The sequence below is a fragment of the Pipistrellus kuhlii genome, unplaced genomic scaffold (genome assembly GCF_014108245.1).
Source record: "Pipistrellus kuhlii isolate mPipKuh1 unplaced genomic scaffold, mPipKuh1.p scaffold_m20_p_5, whole genome shotgun sequence".
Taxonomy (NCBI): domain Eukaryota; kingdom Metazoa; phylum Chordata; class Mammalia; order Chiroptera; family Vespertilionidae; genus Pipistrellus; species Pipistrellus kuhlii.
The window spans coordinates 602,863-616,584 of NW_023425551.1; the positions used below are offsets into that span (position 1 = coordinate 602,863).

The 13,722-nt window shown below is 62.3% G+C and overlaps 1 protein-coding gene across 2 annotated transcripts in view; it reads right to left on the minus strand.

Annotated features, from left to right (window-relative positions):
* Positions 1-12,528, minus strand: part of FNDC1 (fibronectin type III domain containing 1) — a 58,041-nt gene extending 45,513 nt beyond the window's left edge. For both annotated transcript variants that reach the window (XM_045572830.1, XM_045572829.1), the window contains exon 1: positions 12,429-12,528. In XM_045572830.1, coding sequence (XP_045428786.1) covers positions 12,429-12,513 — 85 coding nt within the window. In that variant the 5' untranslated portion in view covers positions 12,514-12,528. The remainder of the gene's footprint in view (positions 1-12,428) is intronic.
* Between the last annotated feature and the right edge of the window lie 1,194 nt (positions 12,529-13,722).

Genomic DNA, 13,722 nt, shown 5'->3' on the forward strand with positions numbered 1-13,722 from the left:
ATTCTGCAAAGCTCTGTTCCCGTGAGCAGCCGCTCTACAGACAAAAAGGACAAACCCGAAGTCAGGGCCCCAGGAATGAAAGGCCCAGCAGAGGCATCACTGGCTCCTCAGAGCCACGTGGCAGTCGGGCCCCGGCCAGCCGCGTTCACCTCCGCGGATGGAACGTGGGGAAGTGAGCTGCAGCCACCGGCTTGGGGTGAAGCAGAAAGAATTTCCTGCCCGTGTCCTCCCCCCTCCCCGCCCAGGGCTGTCTGATGGGGACAGCCCGGCGCTCCAGACGGAGGAGGAAGCCGCTGGGCCTGCTGGGCTCAGGCCATTCCATCCCGGGACAGAGGCGCTGCTGTGCTTCGTGCAAGTGGCCTTTATCCGCATTCAACAACGTTTTGCCAGGTGCCGAGTGGCACGATGATATTCCGGTGGCCTTTCTGATACCTGGCCCCTGCCACGCGAGCGGCTGCATGCCATGGCGCCCTGCGGCCTCTGCCGGTCTGCTGGGGCACCGGACAGGAGGGCACAGCCAGCGCCCGGTTTCCACTCTGACCCTGTCCACACGCCAGGTCTCATCCACGCCCGCCCACGCCCGCCACTCTGGTTCAAGGCCTAAGCATGCGTCTGCTCTAGGATGGGAACCAAGATCCTGCCCTCAGAGGGCTCTGCCACTCCTGCCCTCAGAGGGTCCTCAGCCTCCGCAGAGCGGCCTGGGGGGCTGACAGCCTCTCAGAAGCCTGAGTCCAGAGCCAGATCCCAGGGCAGCCTGGCCTGACCGGTGTCTTCGTGGCCCATGCATCATGGTAGACAGGGCACATCCCTCACCTGCCCCTCCCTCATCTTTACACTCCAGCATCTCTCCTGGCACCCAGGATGCCCACATAGCTGGTACTCAGGTAAAATGCTGATGGATTCAAGGAAAAAGTGTTAGGAGGATTAGACTGATGAGGTCAGCGAAGGGTATCCAACCCAAACACCGCCAAGGACCAGAAAGATCAAGCAGATGAGTAAAGACATATCAAGGCGTGTACACTCCAAGAAGCATGATCTTGGTTTTTAGGCACCTTTGACAAATACCTCATGGAGGGGACGGACTAAGGGATGAGGTCAGATGGGCGTTTCCTAATATCCCAGCAGGCTGTGCCCCCACACCACTGGGTGTGACTGTCACCCTGAGGTCAGGTGGTGGCTTCCCTTCAGAGCGAGGACCAGGACCCCCTGCCTCTCCTTCTGGGGCCTCCCCAGGACTAAGCACGCACCCGCCAAGTACCTTCCTGAGGTTATGGATGGGAATTCCCCACCCCCCGATTTCAAAAATGAGGAAGACTCCTTCTTTGGCCAACTCCAGAGCCACGTTGACACGTAGGCAGAAAACCCATTCCTGGCCTGTCCCGTTCCAATCCCAGATTTCGCCCAGCTCAGGCCGTCCACCACAGCCGCCCAGGGATCCAGCGAGGAGTTGAGGTCTCAGCGCAGAGGAACCCAGTAATACCAGAGCAGCCACAGAGCCCGTCCTCCTCCCAGCAGAAGCCCCTCCCAGGCCAGAATTCCCAGGTGTGTGTGAAGTCCGAGTGTGACACCTACTCGGTCTTATGGCTTCATTTCCATCTAAAGAGACTAAGGTCCACACTTCTTCCCTCTCCGACGGATCGGATTCTGTGTCGCCTCAGCCAGAGAAGACCTGTTGAACTGCCCAGAAGGGTCTGGGCTCCCTCAGCAAGCCCGGCCTCCACCCCTTTCCCTGGACGTGGTGTTGGATCTTCAGGATTCCCTGGAATAAAACAACCGACTCCACAGCCCCCCATTCGCCTAAAACAGCCGAGATGCTGAAGTCTCTGAGAGGCAGCGACTCCAGCCTGTGCTGTGTGCAGGACGCATCCCAGCTCTGTCTACCGGCACAGCCCTGGTCCGAGGCATCTCTGGGGCCCCCTTGGCCCTGCCCTTTCCAACACGCGGCTCCAAAGCCAAGAAACTCTGGGATTTAGATCAGTGCAGCTTGGGTTTTTGCCACTCAAAGTCAGACCCTAACGGACAAAGAGACTATTAATCAAGATCTCTTATGAAAGTCGAAAATAACATTTTGAAGCAGCCCCAGAGCCAATACGCCTGGTCCCAAAAGGCTGCCAGGGCAGACACACCCAGGGAACCGGAGGCAGAGCCAGCCCAGCGGGGACGGCTGCCATCCCCCGCCGCGCGCCCGGCAGCCCACCCATGCTCCCAGCGCCGGGAGCGGGGAAAGCCAGCCTCGGGTAAGAAGAAAACCCCAAAGGAATGTTCAGGGCTTTTGAAATCAGCTAGACCCTGAAAACCCCAAAAATTCAAAAATCATTTCGGTATTCCAAGGATTGCTCTTTAATGCAGCAAACCCCCGTGTTTATGTAAGCCTCCCCGCTTCATCTTTGTTTGAAATTCTGGTTTTACTTTCCACTGGAAACCGCCAAATACTTTCCAGACCCCGAGATGAAGAAAACACGAAGCTCAGGGAAACCGTGAGTGTCTGACCAAGAATCCAGTCCGCCGGCCAGGAAAGGTGGGGATGTGCGAGCGCCTCAGAACGGCTCCGGGGGAGCATCCACGTGACCGAGGAGAGGTGGGGAAACCCAGCTATTGTCCACCAGACACCAGACGGCTCCGGAGAAGCCCAAACTGTCGGAACAGCCAGGAGGTTGGCAACATGTGGGCAAAACACTGAAATGACTGCGTTTTAAATAATTTTTCAAATGGATGTTGGGATCGTATTTGCCAAATAATTATGTCCCTTCCCTAAAAAAAGAAATAAAAAAGAAAGAGAAGGAAAAGAATGGAGAGTAGAGGTTGTTTGCAACCCGGTGGCATAGCCTGATCCCAGTGGATGTACAGCTGGAGCGGGTGGGCTGCGCTCCCACCTGGGGGGCTGGTCGGGAGACGCGGGCTGAGGACTGAGATGATCGCTCCACTGGCCTTTCTCAGCATGCCTGGGGCTCAGGGAAAGTTTTCCACAGCTGCCTGGCTCTCCAGGGGTAACAGAATAAAGAAGGAAACCAAAATCTAGGTCTTTGGAGTCTTTAAACTTAAAAACCACTCCAGGGAGCGGAAAGAGCTTTGCAAACAGGACCTGTGACCCCACCATGGGGGACCCCACAGCGCTGTCCTCCCATCAGAGATAAACTCCACGGCCAGCAGCTGGCCCGGTCCCTTGGGGAGCCGGAGCGCGGGCTCTCAGACTGTACCCCTACTCCACGGTCCTCAGAACCCGTCCATCGCCCCATGTCACTATGACTGACGATTCTACCCCCACGCCCCCTGTGCTGTCCTGGTCACCTGGGGAGGGGGTAAGCCAGTGCAGTGAGAACCTAGAACAGTGGTCGGCAAACTCGTCAGTCAGCAGAGCCAAATATCAACAGGACAAGGATTGAGATTTCTTTTGAGAGCCAAATTTTTTAAACTTAAACTGCTTCTAACGCCACTTCTTCTGTCATGTGCTTTTGGCCTTTTGTCTCTTCCTCCTTTCCCCCCTCTGGGATGTCAGCATGATACCTGGAGGTGCAGCAGCCATCTTGGGACATGACGAGTCCATCTTGGGGCCTGGGAGGCAGGAGTGGGGAAGGGGAGTCCGGAGTCCCTGGCAGCCTCTGCTCCCCGCTTACTGGTGAGGGAGAGAAGCCACCCCCTGCCCTGTTCAGCCCCGTCATTAAGACGGTGTGTTCTCAGCGGCTCCGCCCATTGCTACCTGCGGTCACCATCTGTGAATCCATAAAATCGAGTCACTGCTCTTCTTGGTTTCTAAGTGCAAGCTGCTTTGTTTTAACGTGAATTTCTTTCTGCGTGCTGTCCCTAAGGGATTTGGTTTTGACAATGTCCGCGCTTTCTTTGTCGCTATGCCACGGACTTGAGTAAGTGCATCTGTCCAGAGAAGGATGCGGGCCAGAAATTAGAGTGAGTTTGAGCTGGCGGAACCTCGTCATTAGGACTTAAGGTTTTTAAGCTCTTGGCCATTTTACTCAGGAAACAATGTAAGCAAAAGCTACTGTTCCAGAGGAAAACACAGGATGTTTCCCATGTAAGTCATGAGCTTCCCAAATGGTTTGGGGCAGGGGTCAGCAAACTCGTTAGTCAAGAGCCAAATATCAACAGGACAACGATTGAAATTTCCTTTGAGAGCCAAATGTTTTAAACTTCAACTTCTTTTAATGCTACTTCTTCAACATAGACTTGCCCAGGCTGTGGTATTTTGTGGAAGAGCCACACTCAAGGGGCCAAAGAGCCGCCTGTGGCTCGCGAGCCGCAGTTTGCCGGCCACTGGTTTAGGGACATGAAATTAGAGGGACTCCACAGATATGTTTATTTATAACGACGATGAGGAAACGAGGGCCTGAAGAGAAGATGCTCTGGGTGGCAGGAATGACGCCTGCTGCTGAGGGCAGAGACCTGCGCACAGAAGCCGGTCCTTCCCAGGTGGGGGATCTCCCGCACATTCGTCACCTTCAGCCCGCGGCCGAGCAATCGTTTCTTCAGAACGGCCATTGCCGGCTGGTCCGGCTTGAACTCGGCCTGCTCATAATCGGCTTGGCATGCCCGCCAAAAACAACTCCCTACAAATCCATTCCTTTCCCAAAGTGGGAAAGTCATTGTCTGACTATGTTAAACGCTCGGGGATTGCTGTCATTACCATCCCCGCTGCCCTTCCCCGGAAAGCGCCCTGAGAACCGCCTCAGACAGCGGGCCAAGCCAGGGCTGCGGCGAGGCGGGTATGAAACAGTGAGCGAAGCAGACAGAGGCCGCAGCTCCCCATCCATCGGAGAGTAATAGGAGGAGATGGGGGAAGGGCGGGCGGAAAGTGGCATTTAAACAGCGGGGCCGGGGCATCTGCCCGCGGAGGCAGCGTGGCAGCTCCCCCCGTAAGGAAGGCAGAGGGTCAGGCCGCTGCGGGAGAGCCAGGCTGCTCCTCGCACCTGCTACCAGTCTGGGCTGGAGGAGAAAGTCTGTGTGAGAGGCAGAATGTTACTGGAAAGGGAAAGAGGCTCAGGTTAGTCAACATCCCAGTGCGCCTCCAGGCACAGCCCTCAGACGTGGGTTCTCTCGCTGACCTTGGCACTGAGTCCCTGTGCGAAGCTCCAGGGCTGAGCACCGGCTACATTCGCCTCGGTGACGCCGTTCTTCCCGGCCACGGGGGCCCGGTGTCTTTAGTGCGTGTGGCTGTGCCTCCAGGGGCAGTGGGCGCCCACCGCAGCTCCGAGGTGAAGACCATCGCTCGCCTTATGGATGAAGGCTCTGGCCAGGCCTGAGCCGCGGACCGGCCGCTGGATGTGCGTGGGACTCCGGGACCTGGGCTGACAGTGCGGCCCACGCAGTCCCACCCAGGGGCTCACCCCTGCGCCGGGAGCCGTGTGAACCCCTCACCCCGCACGGGAGCATGGCTGGCTGGCATTCCACCCGTGATGGGTGAATTGTGTGTCCCCCGCCCCCACCCAAAGGATATGCTGCCAGGCCCGGGGTGGGGTTTTAAGGTGTCATCAAGTTAAATGACGTCATGCTTGACTAGGGTTGGCCTTCATCCACCAGGACCAGAGCTCTTAAAGAAGACACGGGGGTGGGGGGGGCCTGGTGTGGCTCAGTGGATAGAGCGTCGGCCTGCGCACTGAAGGGTCCCAGGTTCGATTCCGGTCAAGGGCATGTACCTTGGTTGCGGGCACATCCCCAGTAGGGGGTGTGCAGGAGGCAGCTGATCGATGCTTCTCTCTCATCATGTTTCTAGCTCTCTATCCCTCTCCCTTCCTCTCTGTGAAAAATCAATAAAATATATAAAATGAATAATAAAGAGCCTCCTGTAGTTATGGGGATGTGGAAGGCGCTGGTCCCTGTGCCCGGCGGGAAGGAGGGCACCACGGGGACGCCTGCTTCCTGGAAGCTGAGCCCGGAAACGCAGGAAGCCCGGGCTCTCAGGGCCCGCACCCCGGCCTGCCCGGAGGAGGCCCCTTCCCTCACGCTCCTGGGAGGCCACACCACCCTCCGGCCCGGGCCTCCTCACCCGCCCAGCCCCGGGGACCTGGCCACAGCCACTGACTGTCCGGAGTCTCCTCCAGACCAGCTCGGCGTCATCTCAGATCGGAGCCACAGATACTCACGCTGGTCACCTGCTCCCTCCGGTGCTAACGAGTCCCGGCATCAGGGCTGGCGCTGGGGCACCCGCTGCCCCCGCTTCTCCCGAGAGCACACAGCCTGGTCCCTATGGGCCTGCGGCTCTAGCCGGCCGCCTGTCCGCGGCGGAATGGCCTCTGAGCCGAGAGGAGCCGATGCTCAGCGGCCGTCCGAGCGGCTGTAAACACCTGCACCAGTTCTCTCCACGGCCTCCTCTCTGAGCCAGCGGCCTAGCGCAGTCACACAGATCTTCCCCTCACAAACCACAGGCATCTGCCCGCAGGCCCGTCCCGACTGCTCAGCTCTGTGCGGTAAACCCGCCCAGGTGCCCGCCTCCAGTGCACGGCGCCCCCGCACCCTGGGACCGCTCCAAAGGGGCTTTTCGGGAACACAAGAGCCGTTTCAGACGGGGCTGGAGGTAAAGACCGTCAGCGTGGTCTCTGTGGGAATGAAGCCCAAAGCCCAGGTGAAGGAGAAGACACACCAGAGCCCGCAGCGCCATGCCCGAGGCCCCATGGCCCCTGCCCGCCTCCAGCGGCCCCTCCGCTCAGCTGCCCTGCGGCTCCCACGGGGGGGGGGGGGCACACTGCGGACGCTGCCCCCCGGCCACGCTCGCTTTGGGTTCCAGGACCTTCCTGAGCTGGTGGTTGCTGACCCCCAGCCCCATGTGTCGCTGTAACCCCGGGCCACCTGCAGGAGCCACCCAACACTCCCGTCTCCGCAGACACGGCACCAGCTCCGGCTTCCGTGCCTCACACAGCAGCGCGGCCCTTCCTCGCCTTCCCGCTCTCACTGATGCCCGGCCGCTGGCCAGACCGGCTCCGTCAGGAGACCCGGCGGGCGGGCGGGAGTCCATGCAGCTCTGGGGGGTGCTGGCTATAAACCTGCCTGGGCATCCCTCTCCCCGACACAGAAAGAACCCTCGGAGGGTGGAGGGGGGTACGTCATGAAACGGAATAATCCAAACTCGCTCACAACTGTGCTTCCTGCCCAGAGGCGGCCACACCCCTCGGTGGCCCTGGCCCCCCCCTCGGCCCCCCAGCGGCTGCAGCTTCAGCAGGAACCTGCTGGCCAAAGGCTTCAAATTCTCTCTCACCGATGGTCAGCGGGAAATGAATCACAAGTAGCCACCTTGTAAAAAAAAGACAGACAGCAGAGGGAAACCAAAGCAGATAACCGAACGTTTGACCCAATTCTCTCAAACCCAGCGAGCTGCGGGCAGCGGGGAGGCCGCAGGAAGGCCGGGAGCGCCCTCTGAGGGCCCAGGGCCGCCAGCGCAGGGCCGGAGCGAGCAGGAAGGAACCAGGACAAACTGGCAGGAAATCTGTCTTCCACATGATGTCACCTACGGCTCAGCGGCACAAAAACGCCACAGTCAGAACTTCTAAATGTTAACCCTCTGTCCCGGGAATGTTTCTGAGTAATAACACAACTCCCCGAATTTGAATTAATTCATATTCCTTGTAACTAAGACAAGGATAACTTCTAAAAGGAAAAGAGAATGTTTGCTCATTTGCATAACCGGTACCTGCCCGGTCCCACAGGCTCTGGCACACGTCTGCTAGGTTAGTAAAAGGAAGAAGTGACTGTACAGTCTGTGACGTGCCCCCCTGAGGCACCCACGCTCGTTTCTGGGGTACCCTAACATCAATGTGCTATTAACAAGTACTTGTACACGTGTTATTTTATCGCCCATATCCGTATGCCTTTAAATACCCCCTCTATATTTTCTAACTAAAATAAGAGCTCCTGAGCAGGGGGTTAAGAAATCTCCAGTTTCCACAAGGAACGGTGGGAAGAAGTCTGCTCCCCAACCAGCACAGCGGGATGGGTTTCCCCTCGCCCCGAAGGTGGCCCGGCCTCATCTCTGTAACCTGGGAGCATGTGGCCTTCGGGGCAAAGGGATTTGGCGGGTGTGATTCCATTAAAGGTCCGGACACCGGGAGATTGTCCCTGGGTCCAGCGTCCTCACAGCGTCCTTGTGAGCGGGAGCATGTGGCCTTCGGGGCAAAGGGACTTGGCGGGTGTGATTCCATTAAAGGTCCGGACACCGGGAGGTTGTCCCTGGGTCCAGCGTCCTCACAGCGTCCTTGTGAGCGGGAGAGCAGACAGGCCGTGGGAAACCTGTGACTGTAAGGGGAGGGGTTGCCTACGGGGCTCAGAGCGGAGGCACGTGGCACCTCTAGAAGCTGGGGGAGGGGGCTGGCTCCTGCCCTGGAGGCTGCAGACGGAGCACAGCCCTTGCTGCTAGCCCACAAGATCCTTCGAGCTTCTAAGATGATACATTGGTTTGGGTTTAAGCCACCACGTCTGTGGTCATTTGTGGCAACAGCAATAGAAAGTAATGCACCCTGCCAGTCCCCTGCCTACGCTCAGGGAATGGGCCTTTAGGACCGAAATAAAGAGATGAATGGTCTTGGGAGGACGTATTGATGATGCTCTGGAACCTTCCAGGGGTGTCTTTCCAGGGACATGAATGGTCTCTCTGCAAGCCTGGTACAACCTCTGACTCCACAGCCAGGAGCCGGGCGCTCAGCTGGTGAGTACAGCAGGTCTTTCACTGCGTGGGCTCCAGGCACAGGGGCCAGGGGCCAGGGAAGGCGTGCTCCCCCTCCTCTCGCTGCAGAGCCGGAGGCAGGCTGGCCGCAGGAGAGCCCCCCCCCCCCACCAGGATGCTGTGGCTCTCGAGGGCGGGGCCCCTTCTTCCCAGCAAGGGGGACCAGGACTCATGAGATGCAAAACCACAGGTGGCAGAGTTCTCTTCCAGGACACGCTGACACCTCCCGAGATGAGTGGGCAGAACTCAGGGCGCCATGGAGACGGCCCTGGCCTTGGAGAGAAGCCTGACCCAGGCCCTTTGGAGCTGCAGGCCCTCAGCTCTGGCACTTCCTGGAGAACCGCTTCCAGGTGAGGAGGTGAAACTCATCAAGGAGATGGGCGACAACAGACTCCCCTCCGCAGGCTGCGGCCCCAGGCTGGGCTGGACCCGGAGCCTGTGGAGCCAGAGGCCTTGGCGGGCCCCTCTGCACCCCCTGGGGTCTGGCTTTAGCCTGAGCCTCTCCCCGAAACCACTGGCCATTCTTTCAACCACCCCGGAGCCCTCTCCCAGGCATTGGGCCAAATGAAACAATAAAGCTGTTTGCAGAGAACAACTATTTTATGGGGGGAAAATAATAACAACTGCTTTCTAAACCAAAAAGAGATAGTGAGAAGAGATTGTGCATTTTGGCAAATCTCTAATAGAAGATGGCAGGCCCTTTGTCCACTATCCCTCCGGTCTACTGCAGCTGTTTGGTAGAAGCATCTGAAAAAAAAAAAAAAAAATCTAACCTCACAGAGATACGGAGTTGGAAAAAGCACTGTAACCGCCTTATGGATCATTCTGGAAAAACCTTTGCTACAAGCCCAAATTCATCAAGTAGAAGTGTCTTCCAGGCTAGTTGCCATGGGGGCTCTGAAACCAGAAAAGAAAATGCTTCCATTTGGTCCCCTTAGAAGTCCTTTGGGCTCCTGGGTTTGGGGTGGGCTGTTCAGGCCGGCAGGCTGGGTAACACCTCGCATCCGTCACTTGGACCTACAGGTTCACCTGGCTGTGCAGATCAGCTACAAGCCGGCATGCTTTGTAACAGCATTTCAATCTCACACCCATTGATACCGCCGCGGAACTTGCTAGAAAAGGTGTTAAGTATAAAAGCTCCTAAATGAATGAAGTTGGAGATGGCAAAACTCTAACTTCCTCTGGAAAGCTCGAATGCTGCCCCTGGCAGGACCTCCAGCAGTCATGCCCCTGCGGAGGCCGGCCCCCTCACTCACTCAGACGCTGTCTGCCGGACACTCAGGCAGAGACGCGGGACCGTCTGCGGTCACTCTTTCTGGGGAGCGTGGTGTTTGGGGGGAGCAGCTATTTCCGGTCACAGCTCACACCATGGGCCAGTGCTTGTCCAGGGGGTCCCATCTAACGTGGTTTCCGCAGAAGCGTTCTGTGTGCCTTCCTACCTCCTCACACAGAACAGCAAGGGCAGGGATTGGGACAAATTCAGTTTTTACTATTGCACCAAGGACATTCTTAACTAAAACTGGCGTATCTTTCCTTCACTTCAGAGGCTGAGCATGCAGTGGCTACTAGTTCGTTACGGTGCCAAGACCTGGATTCGCCTAACGCGCCCGCGGATTCACCCACCGAGCCCGTGCGTGAGCCTTCTGGCAAGCGCAACGCAGCGGGAAAGGCGGGCGGGCCTCAGCATCACTGGGAAAGCAGCGTTGGTCCTGCGGGTTCCCGGAAAGGGTCTTTAAGCTTTAAAGGAAAAATTAAAATCACCCACAGCTACCCTAAGAAAACCACTACAAATGCATGTGAGTGTGTGTATCCATGTTTTCAGGAAAAGATCTCCTGGCAAGCACCAGGGTGGCATGTGTGCATGCATGTGGGGGGAGTAGAGGGGTGATCACTTGCTTGTTTTATGTTTTAATTGACCACCAAGTGAAGGGCTTACTTAGACCCTCAGCGTGCCCTGCACACCGCCTCTGTCCTCAGGGACACCCCTCGGAGCTGTGGGTCTGCCACTGTTTACTGGGGGCGGGGGAGCCTGACTCCGGCAGCTCCCGGGGCGCAGGCACTGATTCAGCCAGAGAGGGCGCCCTGGCCCGGCCTCACTGTCAGGCCCAGCAGACAGACAGGACCCGGTCCAGAGCACAGATGCAACACATTATGTGCCCCCTGATCTCTTTCCCAGCCGAGAGCTGGCCACGGGCACGTCTGCCCCTCCTTCCCTCCCTTCCTCCCTCCCTCCCTCCCTCCCTCCCTTCCTTCCTTCCATCCTCCTTGTAAACGGGAAACACCTACTTCAGACTGTGCTTGTCCCCCTGTCCATGCCCCGTCTGGTCATCCTTTTACTGCAAACTCCACACCAGCATACGGGAGAGGAGTGCCAGCCAGGGCTCCTTCGGCCCAGCATTGCCCAGCCCAGCCGGCAGAGCCCAAGGCCGGGGGTGGATGCCCGGACTGCCCCCCCCCCCGACGCCCCCGCCCCGGGCAGCGCCCTGGGCAGGTGGCAGTGGAATCTAACAGGCACAAAGCTGGAACCATCTCGAAGCCAGCCTGGCATCGGTTCCCTTGCAGCCCGCCTTCCGAAACAAAACCTCTTTCAGCCTCCAGAAAAGGCCCTTTCGGAGAGGAGAAGGCGTGGGCTGTCGGTGGAGAAGGCGAGAGCTTTGGTTTTATGCTGTTAAGCGACTGCTCTCCCGGAGAGGACAGCGACAAGGACGGCGACTGTCCTTTAGGAGAAAGTGGCGTCCGGCACCCCAGCCCCTGGCGCACCGGCAGCCAGCCCGGGCAGGGTGCCCTCCGCGGAGAATCAAGAGGCCGTGTGACCCCAACAGCCGTCCCCTGGAGCGGGCGGCCACAGAGCCCTGAGCAGCATCCTTCGCAGAGGGGCCCCGGTGGCACCTGACTTTCACAGCCGGCTGGGAGGGGGCGGCAGGGACAAAAGCGGGCTCCTTGGGTTCCTGCAGACCCGGACACCCAGGCTCCGGAACCCCTGGCCCTGCGTCCCCTGCGCCCAGACCGGTCCCCGCAGCTCCGGTTCCCGCCGGAGCGCGCTTCCCCGGCCGCCCGGCACCACCGCCCGGAGCCCGCGCCTCCCCCGCCTCCCGGGCGGCCGCCTGCCCCCGCCCCAGCGGGCACCCGCCCCGGGCAGGTGGCGGGGGCAGCAGGCGCCCGGGCCAAGGAAGGCATCGCCCGCCCGGCGCCTCCAACGAGCGGCTCTCCCCGCGCCCCGTTCGCCGCCTCTCCCGGCCCCGGCCCCCGGCCCCCGGCCCCGGCCCCGGCCCCCGGCCCCCGGTCCCCGGCCCCGGCCCCGGCCCCCGGCCCCCGGCCCCCGGCCCCGGCCCCCGGCCCCGGCCCCGGCCCCCGGCCCCCGGTCCCCGGCCCCAGCTCCGGGCTCCCGGCCCCCGGCCCCCGCCCCCGGCTCCGGGCTCCGGGCTCCCGGCTCCCGGCCCCCGGCCCCCGGCCCCCGGCCCCGGCTCCCGTCTCCCGGCCCCCGGCCCCCGGCTCCCGGCCCCCGGCTCCCGGCTCCCGGCCCCCGGCCCCCGGCTCCCGGCTCCCGGCCCCCGGCCCCCGGCCCCCGGCTCCCGGCTCCCGGGCGCGGAGCCGTCGGGTCCGGGACGAGCCTGGGGCCCCTGGCTCCCTCCTGCGCGCGGGACTCGGGGTCCCCATCCGAACCCGCGCCCCGGCCCGCGAGCGGGGAGCCCGGGTCAGAGACAGAGCCGCGGCCGGCGGGGTGCGGGGCCGGACGGTTGGGGGCCGGGCAGCCCCGGGCGCGTACCTGCAGCCGCGGCCGCGGAGAGCGCGGGCGCCAGCGCCGCCAGCAGCAGCAGCGCCGCCCAGGGCGCCCCGGCCTCCGGCGCCATCGGGGCGGGGCGGCGGGGGTGGTCGGGGGCGCCGCCGGAGGGGAGGCTGGGGGGCGCCGCGGGGCCGCCGATCGGCAGGTGTGCGCTGCGCGGTGCGCTCTGCCCGCCCGTCTCCGCCGTCCCGCGCCGCGCGCTCTGAGGCCGCCGCCGCCCGCCGCGCCTTTTAGCCGCGCGGCGCCCCCTGCCGGCGGCGGGCGGGGTGGCAGCGGCGGCGGCCCGGGTGCCGCGCCCGGATCCCGCCGGCGGCTGCCGTGCGGGACGGCGTGGCGAGGAGGCTCCGGCCACCGTCTCACTCCGTTTTCTGCTCGGAGACGGCCCGTGCGTCCGTGGCTGCCCCCCAGGCCCTGTCCCGCTAGGAATCCTCTGGCTCCCGCGCCGGGGCCGGGGCCGGGGCCGGGGACAGTCCCTCACCTCCACCGCACGCTGCGGTCCCCCTCCGCTCCCCCTCCGCACACCCCGGCCCCCGCCCCGGCCCGCACCGGGAGGGGCATCCTCCGGCCGCGCCATCGGCTGAAGGCGGGTCTCCGTGCGCAGGAGCCGGGGCGCGGGCCCGGCCGCGCGTCCTCCCGCTCCTGCTCCGTGAACCGCGGGGTCTCCTCTCCGGGACCCCCTGCCGGCGGCCAGCCCCGCCCCGGAGCCCGGGCCTCCGCGTGGATCGCAGCGCCCTCTGGAGGCCGCGAGGCCCCGCGCCCGCGGGCCGCCTTCTGGCGCCGCGCGCTGCCGTCCTGTCCGCGCTGCCCGGCTCCTCGCAGACCTGCTCCCTGTCCGCTGAGCTGACGGCCTGCAGGGCACGGCCCGGAGGGGACGGCCCGGAGCGGACGGCCCCGAGGGGACAGCCCGGAGCGGACGGCCCGGAGCGGACGGCCTGCAGGGCACGGCCCGGAGGGGACAGCCCGGAGCGGACGGCCCGGAGGGGACAGCCCGGAGCGGACGGCCCGGAGCGGACGGCCTGCAGGGCACGGCCCGGAGCGGACGGCCCGGAGCTGATGGCCCGGAGGGCACGGCCCGGAGGAGACGGCCCGGAGGAGACGGCCCGGAGCTCACGGCCCGGAGCGGACGGCCTGCAGGGCACGGCCCGGAGGGGACGGCCCGGAGCGGACGGCCCGGAGCGGATGGCCCGGAGCGGACGGCCCGGAGCGGACGGCCCGGAGGGGACGGCCCGGAGCGGACGGCCTGCAGGGCACGGCCCGGAGGGGACGGCCCGGAGGG